Source organism: Nuphar pumila, chromosome 1 (genome assembly GCF_984573655.1).
Source record: "Nuphar pumila chromosome 1, dmNupPumi1.hap1.1, whole genome shotgun sequence".
Taxonomy (NCBI): domain Eukaryota; kingdom Viridiplantae; phylum Streptophyta; class Magnoliopsida; order Nymphaeales; family Nymphaeaceae; genus Nuphar; species Nuphar pumila.
This window is the reverse complement of record NC_143249.1, coordinates 182,094,383-182,109,790: the sequence shown is the minus strand read 5'-3', so window position 1 is coordinate 182,109,790 and position 15,408 is coordinate 182,094,383. Positions and strand designations below refer to the sequence as shown.

At 37.5% G+C, this 15,408-nt stretch overlaps 2 protein-coding genes and 1 pseudogene across 3 annotated transcripts; 2 read left to right on the top strand and 1 right to left on the bottom strand.

The window, feature by feature from the left end:
* Positions 1-2,339: 2,339 nt before the first annotated feature.
* Positions 2,340-3,174, top strand: LOC149851578 (histone H2A.1-like). Its single transcript, XM_090015431.1, has 2 exons — positions 2,340-2,593; positions 2,706-3,174. Exons 1-2 carry the CDS (start codon positions 2,390-2,392, stop codon positions 2,940-2,942), a joined length of 441 nt encoding a protein of 146 aa, XP_089871557.1. The 5' UTR covers positions 2,340-2,389; the 3' UTR covers positions 2,943-3,174.
* Positions 3,175-4,313: 1,139 nt separating this feature from the next.
* On the top strand, positions 4,314-6,563 carry LOC149851577 (uncharacterized; annotated as a pseudogene).
* Positions 6,564-7,873: 1,310 nt separating this feature from the next.
* Positions 7,874-13,011, bottom strand: LOC149851576 (succinate dehydrogenase assembly factor 2, mitochondrial-like). 2 transcript variants are annotated; one of them, XM_090015425.1, is made up of 4 exons: positions 12,921-13,011; positions 11,160-11,228; positions 10,931-11,063; positions 7,874-7,989 (listed from the first exon to the last, which is right to left on the bottom strand). In XM_090015425.1, exons 1-4 carry the CDS (start codon positions 12,990-12,992, stop codon positions 7,970-7,972), a joined length of 294 nt encoding a protein of 97 aa, XP_089871551.1. In that variant the 5' UTR covers positions 12,993-13,011; the 3' UTR covers positions 7,874-7,969. The 2 variants fall into 2 exon arrangements, with proteins under 2 accessions (XP_089871551.1, XP_089871546.1); XM_090015420.1 differs by lacking the exon at positions 7,874-7,989 and adding an exon at positions 10,430-10,578.
* Between the last annotated feature and the right edge of the window lie 2,397 nt (positions 13,012-15,408).

The following is a 15,408-nucleotide window of genomic DNA, read 5'->3' as shown; positions in this document are numbered from 1 at the left end:
GTGTTCAATCATCAACTGGTCATTAGACTGGGGGCTGCAAGGTCTTGTTCCTTCTGTGGTAAGGTTTTGCTATGTCGTGTGCATGGAGCTGCAATACGCTTCATGGCATGCAAGGCTAAGGCAAATTTTGTGCCTCTTTTAGAAGTGATAGCTGGTATGAGACGACTATGCACTAAGCGGCATGAACTACATAGAATGTGCTTGATTAGCTTCCGCTAGGCAGCTGCGTATGGGGTGGTGCGCAGGGCCAATGAAAATGATTCAACACATGGAAAGGTGTTGGTACATGGTATTTGGCCGTTAGGCTGGCCAGCAAAGTTTGTGCCTCTTTTAGAAGTGATAGTTGGAATGAGACGACTATGCACTAAGCGGCATGGACCACATAGAATGTGCTTGATCAACTTCCGCTAGGTAGCTGCGTATGGGGTGGTGCGCAAGGCCAATGAAAATGATTCAACACATGAAAAGGTGTTGGTACGCGGTATTTGGTCGTTAGGTTGGCCAACTTGAGCAGTTTGGCACATTGCGGGTTTGCAAAACATTCTATGCTCGTGACAGAACGATAGAAAGGGTTGCGGTAGTAAAGAAAGACCGTCACGCCACACTGACTTATTGGAAAAAGTAAGCCTGTGACAGGCCGAGTGCCATGTGATAACGTTTGTGTTGTAGTGTGCTAAATTGCCTTTGGAATGGTAAGGTTATGCGAAAAAGAAAAATGCATATGACATGTACATGCATAAGTAACATCTGTTGCATAAAAGCATGTGATCATGATGTTTATGTTTTTTTTTCATATAAAATAATTGCCTTTGAAATTGACTATGTTGTCTTCACAAAATGATATACATAGTACTTGAAAGAAGTACAATTAAATTACATTTGAATTATTATGTCATGACTTGATGCATTGAGGCATGATGAACATCATTTGACTTATGTGTGATATGAACTAATTGCGGAATGCATTAGTGCTCTAATTGTGCTGTGATTTCATGTCGTGAGAGAAAGTCTCACTACATATGCAAATAACTACACATTTAAGATCATGGTTATCGCCTTCAAAAGCAATGTGCTCATTTGAGAAGCACATGATTTGGTCTGGGCAAGACCTTGTCATGACATACTGCCCTGCAGAGAGTGTGGAGGCTATTGAGCCAACTATTTTGTGAAATGAGAGTATGACTACTAACTACCCATAATAAAGATGGAGTCATCTATGTCACCCATTCATACTTTGATCCTTCATGAGAGAGGGTGGTTCAGTACAACCTCAAGTGACAAATGTCGCATGTACGTTTTAACTACATGTCATACCGACTTGAAAAATAAAAGAGCAGAAACGTCCTTAGACCTCCGTCACACAGAGTTAGGAAGGTCCAGGTCCAGGTTATCAGACAAATAATAGGCCTTAATTGCTGCAGTGATAGGGATTGCAATTCCAATTTATCTTTGCGCTGAATATTTATCGATTCTTTAAAGGCTGTAGGCTTGGATTGAGATCCGGTCACTAAGTACTACAACAAATATATAATTTGCATAATGAACACTATAACATACTCTAACTTACACGATGACAAATACTAGCCGGCCGTTGAAAAGTACATGCCAACCAGAAAATCATGACATTGAGGTTGGGGCATGACAAGTTTCCATGATTTAATATGTCGTTGGAAAGTAGTAGCCAGCCCAAAAAACGTGACATTGGAAAGTAATAGCCACGCGCCCACACTACCTCAATTGGCCAACAATCAACCCCACTGTCTTAGTTTTCTCGATAATGTGTTCAATGTAAGGTTTGATCCCGTCCCTTCTCTTCAGCTTGTTTTCACTACAAAACTTGTATACCGAAGCTCGGTTCAGGCTTGTCAGAGTTGAGCTCAAGCTAACTTAGCTTGAAGACTCACCCCGCAAGCACACGAGACCATGGCCCAGATGACAATGGCACGGAACCAATTTAAGGGTCTAGGTCAGGATCCTACGGTCGGTAAGCTAGGTCAACTGGGCATAATCTTTGGGTGGGTTCACCCAGTCAAGTCCGAGTCTCTCTAAACCAATGCTTTTAACACATTCGGCTACTCAACCACTTCCCATCCAATCCATTTCGTTGCGGTCCGAGTCCGAAACTGACGGGTGTGTTTTTTCCAAAAGCGCAAAGCTTAAAAGCCTCTGATTGGTCGAAACCAGAAGATGCGGATCGCTACCCCATCTCAAATCCTCACCGTCAGATAAACCTCACCACGCGGATTGACCCCACTCTATAAATACGGACCCTCTCCCCGATCAACCATTATCATTTTCCCGCCTTCTCAAATTCGAATTTCTCGCTCCACTGAAATCTCGTTTGCCCTTTGCCAACAAAGGAGAGAAGAGGAAGCCGAGAAAGTGGAAGATGGAGGGAGGTAAGTCTGTGAAAGCTGCCGGAGGCCGAAAGGGAGGGGTGAAAAAGACGGCCGTGTCGAAGTCGGTGAAGGCCGGCCTCCAGTTTCCGGTAGGAAGGATCGCCCGATTCTTGAAGAAGGGCAGGTACGCGCAGAGGGTTGGCATTGGGGCTCCGGTTTACCTCGCTGCCGTTCTTGAATACCTTGCCGCTGAGGTAAAATTGAACTTTGCCAATAACCGGATCTGTGTTTTTTTTTTTAGATTTTTGCTTGTTGGGGTTTTGATGTGTTGGGGTTTTGTTTTTTTTTTCCTTGTGGGTGGTGTAGGTTCTGGAGTTGGCTGGTAATGCTGCGAGGGATAACAAGAAGACGAGGATCATCCCCAGGCACCTCCTTCTGGCGGTGAGGAATGATGAGGAGTTGGGGAAGCTGTTGTCTGGTGTGACTATCGCGAGTGGCGGTGTCCTGCCGAACATCCACTCGGTGTTGCTGCCGAAGAAGTCCGAGAAGGCGTCCCAGGAACCCAAATCTCCAAAGTCTCCCAAATCGACCAAGAAAGCTTGAGTGGATTTGCTGTTCATTTGTACCCCACTTTTTCCTTGCTCTCTCTCTCTCTCTCTCTCTCTCTCTCTCTGTTTTGTGGGTGGTGGTGGTGTGGATGCTGGTTTTGTATATCCGAAGCATGTTTAACTTAAGTTTCTTTTCTAGTAGGATAAATTTTTGTTTTCTTCACGTTTGTTTTAGCTGTTTGTGATCTAATGTGATGGATTCTAAGAAATGACGTTTTGATTGATTTTCATTGATTTCTTTGCTTCATTATGAATTGTCTTTACTTGGAAAAGATTTGGTTCTTTGTACATCATCGAGCAATCCTGATACCTATCTGAAACATACACGATAATAGTTGTTTGGATATGGATCTTGCAAAGCGTGGATCACATAGTGCAATTGGGAGCCAATTTGATCCTCACTTTGCCTATGTCTTCAAATTGGAGAATTTAGCATACTTGCAATATGAGGCTCATAAAATTTCTATTTGCCCTTAATCCCAAAATTGAGCATATGATTTTAAGAAACTGCCAATCTGAGACATCTTCACCGATATCCAGCTTGTTAATTTTCAATTAAATCGGATAAAAAGCAATTCTTCCCTTCTCTTTCTCATGAGGGTAATATGATTTTTTGTATTTTGAAGGGGAATATGGAGAAACTGAATAAAACAAAACAAACAATCGTCAAGACGGTGGATGTTTAACTTGAGGTTCTCTATCGATGCAGTTTCTAAGAAACGGGTGGCCGTGTCATAACTGAGTTTTCTAGTTGAACTTGTTTCATTTGTTTGATAAAACGCTCTGACAATCCTATTGGTACAAGAATAGGTTTCGGCGGTGACGGTTTTTTTGTGTTATTGCGATCAGTCAGTTTCAGACTCGGCTAGTCATCCGGTGTCTTGGCCGTGTTGTCTTGGATCAGAGCTCGCCTGATTAAGAAGAGGGTAGATTTGTTTTAATCCAAAAGTTGCACGATTTACTTGTGAAATTGGTAGATTCAGCCCAGTTTAGAGCAAAAAACTATGCAATAATTGGGTCACTAAAGTGTTGAAATTTAACAGAATCTGCTGTCATACGCTGAAATGACTCAGCTGATTCAACTTTACATAAGATATTAATAAAAAATCGAAGAAAAAACGCAAATGGGGGCTTCACCTCTCGCCCCTCATCTTACTCAACCCCTCTTTGCCTTTCTCCCTCGGTGATCTGAGAGATTTTTGGACGAGTTGACGCCGAATGGAGCAGATGAAGGTGGCTTATCTGACGTGAAAGCCACCTTCATCTGTATAATCAGTGAAACTTGTGCTTTTTATCTGAAACGGTCTGATAGTCTTCGTCTGACATTGGTAAGCTTGTCCTAATGTTCTTTCGCTGTATTTTATGCATGTGTCGAAAGTATGTAATTTTCCGGCGTAGAATTGGGATTGATCGCACACGTGACTTCTTCATAACGTAGAGGCTGGATATGATAATCTCACGTATATGGGCTTGGTTCCTAGGCGTTACTAGTTTATATGTCTACTGCATTAGGAATCCTGAGAAATCACATATTTTTGCCATTTAACCACTTTTTATCTTTAATAGAGAGATTGATGTTTTGTTTAACATGGTGTTCATCTATGTTGATAGATTGCAAAGATTACTATCTAGAAGTCGTAACCAAAGATTAGCTAAAGATTCCAAGAAAACTGATGAAATAAGTGTTGAATCAGAGAACGATGACATGTATGAACGAATTTGAATTGAGAACATGAAAGTGAGGTTTGATTCTTAACTGTGACATGCCATCTGCAATATTTTGTTTAATTTGATTTCTTCAAAAGGAACAGAGCTTAGCTGTTCTGTTAACTTCCAGCATGAAAAACTTGCTTAGCAAGAAAACAATTCAAGAGCCAACTTTTGACAGTATGATTGTCGTCTACAGGTGATTGCCCTTTGTACCTCATTAGTTCCTTTCCGACCACAAACTGTTACTTTAACTGTATATATTATATTATTACCATGCTGGAAAATATTTGTTGTTTGACTTGGACCAGAAGTCCATTTTATGATGCTTCTAAATCAATTTCATTTCTGTGGCCTTGCCTGGGCATATAAGATTTTTTTTTTATGTATTTGTGAATGTTTGATCCGAGCATTCTTCTTATTAGGCGTGCAAGCAGCAAGGGCCAAGATGGTCGTGGAATTTATATCAAACATTTTAAAAACATTCATTTGGCTGATATGGAACTAGTTCTCGTGAGCCTTCCAGCTGTGATTTGGTGAATGGAGGATTCTTTTTTCAAGTTATAACCTTGAACGGTCCATATATATTCTATAACTGTCAATGAATAGTGTTTTTTGCAGCGAGAAGAAAAATCCAGGCTTAACCCCAATGGACTGGGTCAAGTTTTTTATTTCTGCTGTCTTACGTTTGGTGAGTCTTTTCCTAATAATCAGGCTCATTGGTTCTGCACTCATTTTTCATCTTTTATTCCTAGTTTTCCTGCTATGCTCCAATTTGCTGTTTTCCTTAAGGTTGCTCTTGTTAGTTACATTGAAATGCCTAAAGCAGATATAAGGGTTATAGTTGCTATTCTCTCTGGACTTGTGGGTTATTCTGCCAAGGCATACTTCACGTAAGTTTTCTGTTAGATAATGGATTTTCGTCATGTTTATTGTGTTCTGTGGATCCAGTAAAAGGTCTCTTTAAATGTTTTTTTAATTTAGTTAATTAGTTGGTGTTTTCAGTGTCTTTCAGCTTCTTTGTGTCTCTGTCAGTTTGATGGGCCACTGTAGTTTGTTAAACTTGGGTACTGGCTGTGGACCATCTCATGCTGAATATCTGGATAAGGAACTCAGGATACCTCAATGATGCAATATCTACAAACAGAACAGAATGTGTAGCATGCCTTTTGTTGAGATTGTAGAGATTGCATTTACCTGTGGATCTATGTTTTTTGTGATGTTTTGAGCAAACCAGATTAACTAACAATCAATTGATCATGTACTATCATGCATGTCAAAGAGATGCATATACAATATGACTGCACCATCCCTTTCTTTGTCGAAAATGAAAGTCAATTTTGCATTGTCTTGCTTTTCCATTTTGACCATGCAACATTGGTACCAAGCATTTCAATTTCGACCATACAATTGCTTTTCCGTATACATGACCATGCATGTGTTTTGACCCTCCATGCACCATTTCAGGTTCCAGTAAAATTTGGCAACATACCAGAACTTAATCACAAAATCTATGTATGACAAACAATTGGATAGTGGGAGAGGGACCCTTCTTCATTTGTGTGATGATGTTATACGGCAGGAAGTAGGTATCAAGTCCGGTACTTCTATCATTGTACTATATGTTGTTGGAGAAGAGACGACTTCTCATTTTTTATCTACTTGACGAGCTGAGTTTTTAATGTTTTTTTGTTGGTTGATTATGTGAAAGAGATTATTATAGCATTCTTTGTTTTGATGGAGCAAGGTAAGGTGACGAAATAGGTATATTAGGCTAATGATGTTGGTCAATTGCATGTTTTCTTGCCAAAGCTGTATCTTCGGCAATCATGTTTCCTTACCACTTGAGACATATTCATAGGACCTCGATTTGCGCTGTGAAGAACTTATGGAGTCAGAGTTTGGCTAGAATGCTGAAAAATCATGTGGGCCTGCATACGTTGAACCACACATCGTAAAACTGTCTCAGTATCTCATATGGTATGGTACACTATGTGGAGAGACCTACCCTGTCTACAATTCTGTAATGGGCTGAATTAGAGACAAACTCCTAAACACATTTTGTTATGGTCTCCAAACCTTATATAATGGCCCTCTTTCTGGGCTCTTCACATGTCAAAAAGAGAATTCAGTCCCTCTATCATTAGATCTAGAGAAAAGAAAATGACCAAATATATAGGTTCTGAAAGATCATACCGTCAATGATTTACCAGAGCGCCAATGAATTCAGGTATACTTCCGTATCGAGTTTGATTTCCATTTTGTTTCAATAATTTAGCGAGAACATGTAAATCGGTCCTCTTTGGCTTTCAGTGGATTTCTAAATCCAACACAAAAATCTAATTTTGAGGTAAGATGATGCCGTTCAGAAGCTAGAGAAGCTTGGAATTATTGGTCAGGTAAGATTCATATGACAGCCTGAAAAGGACAAAAAAACAGACAATGCGTTGATCTAAAACATTTTGTTTTTTGGGTGCATCAGATTTGGAGGTTTTTATAGCTTACTATCCTTTTTCTTTACTCCTGTTAGCTAAACTTGAAAACACTAATGACCTTTGAATTTTGACATTATTTGGGTTGGCATCTTTTCTTCGCATTAAAGTATGATCTATATCCCTTAGAAGTGCTTCTGCATCTGAAGAATGATGTAATCATCCGGCAATTGAGTATTGCCAAGCACTAATCCATGTAATAACAAAGCATTCTTTGTGATTAGATCTGTACGCAATGTTCAACAACATTTTCATGGAGAACTCCAAAGATGGCTAACTATAATATTCTGATAGCTTCCTTTTGATCAGGAGCAGTCGACCCAAAACTCACTTGATTATATAAACTACTTATGCCCTTACAGACACTTAAACAGAAGGAGCATGCAACGACCTTCGAATATTTCTTACCCTGTGCACAGTGGCGGAGCCAGGAGTTTTTCGTTGGGTGGGCAGACTTCGGGTCTCGGGGACAATGCTATGGTCTTGAAGGACGATCCATTTATTCGGATCAATAGCGGAGCCAAAAAAATTTCGTTTGAGGCACAGTCGTTCGTGAAGAGATAAAACTTAAATAAGCCTTTGAATTATATTGAAATCGATTGGTTATCAATGTAAAAAAAAATCAGCAATATTTATCACAATATACTCAAATCATTTGAGATCAGTCTCACATACATTCAGCTCAAATAAACAGCAAGGAAGCAGAACATTACGCTGCTTTCCAAAAGCAGTTTCTAAAGCTTAAAACGCACAATCCAGAACCCGGTTGAATGCAGATTCGAACTCGGGGAGTGACAGACGCTGGTCCAGATTAGGTGGAAGCTTAGGGTGTATGTGATACCGCTGCCACGGGAAGACATAAATGTGTCAGCACCACTTGATGATCGCTGTCCTGGGCGAGTGCTCGCCACCTAAAACAAACTACATCTAAATGACAACACACCACGGACGATAATATCCAGAACAGGTCAGGTCCAACACTAACAATTTTTCAATTCCAAGCATGCGTTATTGATCCTCGAACAGATTGCTGGATTAAAAGTAAACATACACTTATTTTATGTTTGTCACACACCAGACAAATTAAAACACACATAGTGGTAGGCATTAGCATACAAGAGTTAAAATCAGATTCTTTGTTTCTTTACGAAATATCGCTGGAGGCACAGTATTTTTTTTTTCGGTTTCAAATTCTGGGGTGGGCGACTGCCCACCCATGCCCACCCCTGGCTCTGCCACTGCCTGTGCAGCAATCGTTTCTAGTTTTAACATGAAACTGCTATGATGATCAGCAGTCTTTGGTTTCACTTACAAAATCTCTGTGTTGGTTTCATTATATATATATATATATATATATATATATATATATATATATATATATATATATATATATATCAGTGTCACTGATATCACTGATATTTTGAATATATCGTGATATTATTGGCAATTTCAAGCTTGCAGATAATATCAGGAATATATCATGATATTTTCAAAATATCGACAAATAAAAATAGTGTAATATTATCGCGATATTTTTTAGGTTTTCTTTTAAAGTTTGCATTTCCTAGTTTTTTGTTTCTTTTATATTTTAAAACCTTTAAAACATGTTTATTTATATTTTTGAAAGAAAAGTAATACAAAATTTATTATTTGTTTAGGTTTTTTGTTGTGATATTTATATTTTTTTTTGTTTTTAAAACTTCCAAGATTTATCAACTTTCGAAAATCTCTCTGAGAAATACCCTTGCCCCGATATTATCTTCAACGATATATATATATATATATATATATATATATATATATGATAGCATTTGCTAACCTCATGTGTAAGGGGGGAGGTTTTTTTACCAAATCTGACCTCATATTGATATGTTAAGCATGGTCAAAATAGTAGGAATCAGCTCTTGAATAATAGTTTTTGGACTTAAAAACAAATTTTTTTTTTAGGTTTGAAAATTTTGTACATTGTAGGCTGTTGATTTTTCAACCCTCTTAAAATCTGAAATATACATCAGAAAAACATGATCCAAAGGTCAGTTCTACTAAACTTAAATGGTCAGAACTCAGATGTGCACAAAAATTGGAAAAAAAATGAAAATATTACATTTTTTTTTCTAGGGTGTTCCTTAGCTACGAGGACAGCAAACATGAGATAAGATATTGAATAATCAGATAGACTCTAAACACAATATTTTGACTTCAAGAGTCAGCTCAGGTCAGATTGATTTGGCCACAGTTGGTCTCTAGTTTCTCTACCAACCAAACTTGGTTCTTATGTGGATCGACCTGCAATTTTAAAGCCATGGAGATGGATTTTCCAATCTAGATCTCTTGTAGCTTTTTGGCCGGCAGAAAATGGCCGAAGACAGCTACACTCGACAGCACAGACCGAATCAAATTCATCTTTCATCAAGCGTTAGAATTCCACCATTAGAAAGAGAACGAAATCTTTGACACGCCAATGTCAATGTTTTGGCAGCACTTCAACATCAACCCTTCCAAATACAAATGTACAAGATTTTCGCATTTCAATCAGATCAAGACCTTCCCATATCTCAAATCCAAATTGCAATCAGATCAAGACTTCAACATCAACATCAACCCTCCCAGCTCTATATGCTAAGATCAAAATTGGCTCAAGTTATTAAATTCTCCTATGTCTAGAATAAATCGCCACGCTTGACCTTCCCATATCTGAGATCAACTCCAAAACCAAATACGATTACGTCCTGAAGCCAAGTATAATTAAGTCCTGTGCATAATTGCCCAAAACCAAGAACCAAATGGACACCATTTACATGTCTAATGCATTATTATGTTCCGTTTTTGGTCAGTGTTGTGCCCTGTGTAACCGTAATTCAAGAACCAAAGAAATTTGCACTCGCACTGTCAAAAGAGACTCCTATTGTCATTTTGAATATCGAAATGGGATTTCTTTTGTTCATTGAAAATATGCATTCATTTTAATCCTGCAATTTTCATATTGTGAGTAGAAGGCTAGCTTTTGGACATCTCCTGAAAACCAGATGGACTTTTTCCCTTTTGGAAGTTGGAAAACAAGAAAAAAAGAATACTACTTCAAGGATGGCTTCATAAAGTTTTCATCTTCTGCTGCCCGTTCTCTTGCTCTTTATCACATCTAGTCATCTGTAAAAATAATGTGTGTGTGTGTCGTATGCATGAGTCTGCTTCGAAAGCAATAATCAATCATCATAATTTAACCCCACAAAGTAATAAAGGCTTAATCTAAAGCTTCTGTAAATTAAAGCATCAAGTCTAGCTCTCCACAAGAAAAACTTAAAACTCTATAACATAATAAAGTCTTCAAAATAACATAACAAGATCATATAACAAATCGACGATTGTCCGCCATCAATTTCTAAGCGTGGTCTGAATTATTAGCCAGTCTAGAAAGCACACCATCGTTATTGCCTGCACCATGATAGATGCATGTTCACAAGGTTGGATATACTCTTGGACCTGAAGTAGCAACTGTGCACAATTACATGAAAGTTACACCTCCCAGTTAGCATGCTCATCACATGAGAAGGACCCTATGCAAATAAAAACTGGATGAACTGAATTCCTGAAACTTCACGACTGACCTATTCTGCTCTGACATGCATACCATCGGTGCAAGCCAATTGTTTTGTAAGATTGTATATTCGTGTACCTATGTAGCTTTCTATCCATATAATTTTCCTACAATGTACTTCATGTCCAGGTAGGAAGAATTCCTAGCAAAACAGTTCAAATTGTAATGCATATAAATTTTACTGGTTACCATAATGGGGGACTTCCTGACCCCTCTTATCATCCCATCCTCTAACCCATGGCTGCCCAGGTGCTGCACGAGTACTAGGTGAAGCATGAGCGTTGACATTGTTCAAAACATTGCTTTGAACAGCAGAAAACACCTGTACAAATGCAAATGCACAGAAGCAATTAAAATTTCTGCCATTGAAACCAATAATGTTGACTTAAAAGTAATACTTCATGGTATCTATACTAACTGGGTTAGTTTTAATCGCCTCTGGTGGTTGCGCTTGTTCAGTTAGCCACTTCCACAAGTCTGGGTTTTCCTGCAAGAAGTAAGCCAAGCATGAGTCTAAACACAAAATGCTGAACATCTGTATATGAATGAGATGCACAACGGTTCCCATCATAATAGATGAAGAAACAAGAGAGAGAACTTAAATTTCTTCCCGGAATATGCCAATATAAATGCTTCTTGGGCCAGAAATCCATGAAAGTAATCAAAATTTAATCTAGTAAAAGTTGTCAGCTGCACAATTTTCAATTAAACATCTAACAATTTGATGAGATCTTCTTAGTTGAATTTGGAAGCCATTATACATGTAATTTTCATAAAGTCCAGGAGGTAAAGTGGAATCAAATTTCAAATCAATAAGATATCTCCCCAACCAAGTCCAAGTACAAACCCATAGTGGATTCTGTTAGATCTGATTATACTGGATTTGAATATATCCTAGGCCACATGGATACTCCATCTGTACTTATGAATCATAATCCCTAGATATTTTCCTAACTGGAACCTCCATCTGGCTGTATATGTGTTAGATAGGCTACACTTGCATATGAATTTATCTGTGCTGGAATGTACTGCACGGGGCCAGATGCCTATTGACTTACATAGATTAAGATTAGGACATGCACGAGCTGAGTATAAGACATGGTTGTTCCCACATGCCATGTGTACTTTGAACCATGCTTAAGCTCATGTCAAGTTCAAGTTGAGCTTAAACAAACATGTTTGAGTTCAAACAGTTGGGTTTAAGTTAAGTAATGATAGAGCTTGCTTAGATGGGTTGAATGTAAAGGAAGTTGAATCAAAATTCTAAATAACTGAACTACTAAATTCAAAACCAAGGTCATATCATTATCTTAACAGTGTCAAGGCTGGTGGACAGCTAAGTTGTGTGCTATAAGGTGCATGAAAAGCTTAAAGCCAGGAAAGGAGACAGAACGTCCAGGCACAGTGGTAGAAAACCTCTTAAAAAGAGAGAAGATAAGAAGGCAGTCACCAGGACCACCCGAGTGGGAAAATTATTTGTGCATAGAAGCAGGGATTGAGAAAAGAAGTTCCAATAGTCTGTATATGTTGGAACACCAATCTTGAGAAATCTATTGTTTGGTGAAAATGATCCTCAAATTTAGATTATACCAACAAGAAATGAAAATTTTCAATCTAATTAACACAGTGTTTTTTCAGAAAAAACCATTGGCATGCAAATCACATGAAATGTTCAATCTCCGAGGCACTTCTCCGAGATAACTTAACATTCTGGAGAATTTTCTATTAATATTTCAAACCCCAGACAGTCCCTTTCTCAACACCAGTTTGACACTAACAAGACCGGTTTCAGAAAATCCTCATCGCACTTCTGGTGTCAGAAGGCATTTGGCTATCGCAAAAGTGCAGTGGGCTGAATATATGGAACCATGGTTGTTTTATTTTCAATGATATGCACACAGCAGCTACTTATATATATATGTATCTATACGAACATCACATATCATTCAAGAAAAACTATGCATCCATGCGTAACTAGCTGATAAATAAGTTCAAGAAATTAAGATGGTTGGTTCAATCATTTGCTTAACTGAGTTCAAATATACGGATGCAAAATTGATCATACCAAATCAAGAACACCGACTAGAGAGCGTAACTAGCTAATAAAAAAGTTCAATAAGATGGTTAGTCCAATCATTTGCTCAACTAAGATCAATATACGGATGCAAATTGATCGTACCAGATCAAGAACATCGATTAGAGCGTTAATTTGAGCTATCGAGCGAATGTTCTCCTCCACCCATTTCCCCATAACCAAGTCGAGCTCAAGAAACCCCCGCAGATCCCATCATTATACATATAATCGGGTCCGTCTTTCATTCGATCGTGACCACATCCAATCAACCACTATGATTGGTTGTGAACTGATCCATCAGTTGGACGGCTAGAATCAATATAAGATCCTTTGTATCTTATGTCAAACGATTGGATCTTGTTTTGAAATTATAGGGTTTTTAGAGAATTCGGTCAAATTACTCGTAAAATATGGTTATTTTTTGAATAAAAATATATAAAAATAAAAACTATGCATTTTTTTCATGATAAATAGCTAATGAAAAAAAAAATATCACATTTAAAATGCAATATTTGACGAAAAACTCATGAAAAATTGAAACCATCGCAGGAAATTACTGTTTTTAACTTTCACATAATTTCTTGCAATATTTTTGCAAGATTTTCATAAATCTATGCCGGTGAGTACACTCAGAGTAGACCTTGCAGCAAGGGATGACACCTATGAGTTTCAAACTTGTGACATCCAGCCAACTTAGAGACATTCACAAGTTGCCCCTCCAAGATGAGCAGAGAGCTTGTGGGCAAACCAAGTTCCCAGAACGCCAACCATGCGGAAAAAATCTCAACCTATACGCCTAGGCTGTCTTTTGAACGCAAGTGTAAGGAGGCCAATGAAAGAAAAAATGGCCTTCCTTTAAATGTTTGTATGTGGTGGCAATCACGGCTGTAAATGGGTGGGAACCAGGATGGAGGTTTTACAATTTTGGGATTTGATTTTGATCCGAATCTTCGCGTATTTAACAGTTCTGGATCCAAACCGTTTGCATCCCTATTGGCAATGCTCTTAAACGCATGCAATGAAAGAAAGGCTGTTCATGCATTTAAGTTTTGGTGTTGCTACGCAGCACGGCAGCAGCATCCATGCAACCGTAACCATGCCCCGATATATGCTCCTATTCTACCGTAGGAACGCTACCATTAGAACAACGTCCATTTAATGTTGAAATGAGCACTTTAGATGCTTATTAGATTTTTCTAATAAGCTAATTACTTAAAATGTCAAGAATAGATTTCTAAAGGGGCTCATGATTCAGATAAAAAAATAACTGTACTGTCCTATAAAAATGATGCATTCATGCAAAAACTTAAATATTTCAAAAAATAACTGTACTGTCCTAATAAGGCTTGACGTTCACACGAATATGTTGCAAACCTCCAAATATAGTTAAAATTATCGAGGAGATTCACAATATATTTGCACGAATCTCTTTACGTTTGAATAAATATATTGTGAACCTTTAAATATGACTAAAATCAGATTAACAATATATTTGTGTGGATCTCCTTATGTTACAACAAACATGCTAACCTATAAATATGATTAAAATCATCAAAGAGATAAACAACATATTTATACAAACCTCCTCACGTTCACACAAATATATTGTGAACCTCCAACTATTGGTTAAAATCATTGAAGAGATTCACAATATATTTGTGCAAGCTTTCTTACGTTCTCATAAATATGTTGTGAACCTCTAAATATGGTTAAAATCAAAGTAATGAGATTTGCATAATATTTATGCGAGGCTGTCGACATTCGCACAAATATCTTATAGACTTATGAAAGATTATGATCAATCAAAGAAGTTTCATATGATATTTGTGTAAACCTACAAACATTCACACATATATCTTGTGAATTTCTAAAATATTAAAATCAAACATAATATTTATATGGACCTTTCGACATATCTTATAGTCACATGATTTTTATACTCATATATATAATATATTTTTTATGTGACTATATTGCGAATCTTCTTTGGTGATTTTAACCACATTTAGAGGTTAATATATTTGTGTATGTGGCCAGTCTTCTTCATGATTTTAACTATATTTGGAGGCTCACAACGTATTTGAGCGAATGTGAGGAGGTTCACACAAATATGTTGTGAATCTCTTAAGTGATTTTAACCATAATATAAAGTTGAAAACATATTTTTGCGAACGTGAGAAAGTTCACACAAATATGTTGCAAATCTCCTTAATTTGATTTTAACCATATTTAAAAGTTTTCAACATATTTATACGACATCTTTTGCGAATCTACGAATCTCTTTGATGATTTTAACCATAGTTAGCAGTTCACAACATATTTGTGCAAACTTTCACACATAAGTTGTGAATCTCTTCGATAATTTTAACTATGTTTGAAGGTTCACAACATATTTGTATGAATGTTTGAGATTCTCCTTGGTAATTTTAACTATATTCAGAGGTTCCAATATATTTGTTCAAATGCAAAGAGATCCGCACAAATATATTGTGAATCTCCTTAAAATTTTTAACTATACACAACATATTTGTGCAAACATCAGGATAACCACACAAATATGTTGCAAATGGTAAAAATGATCCTTAAAAAAAGT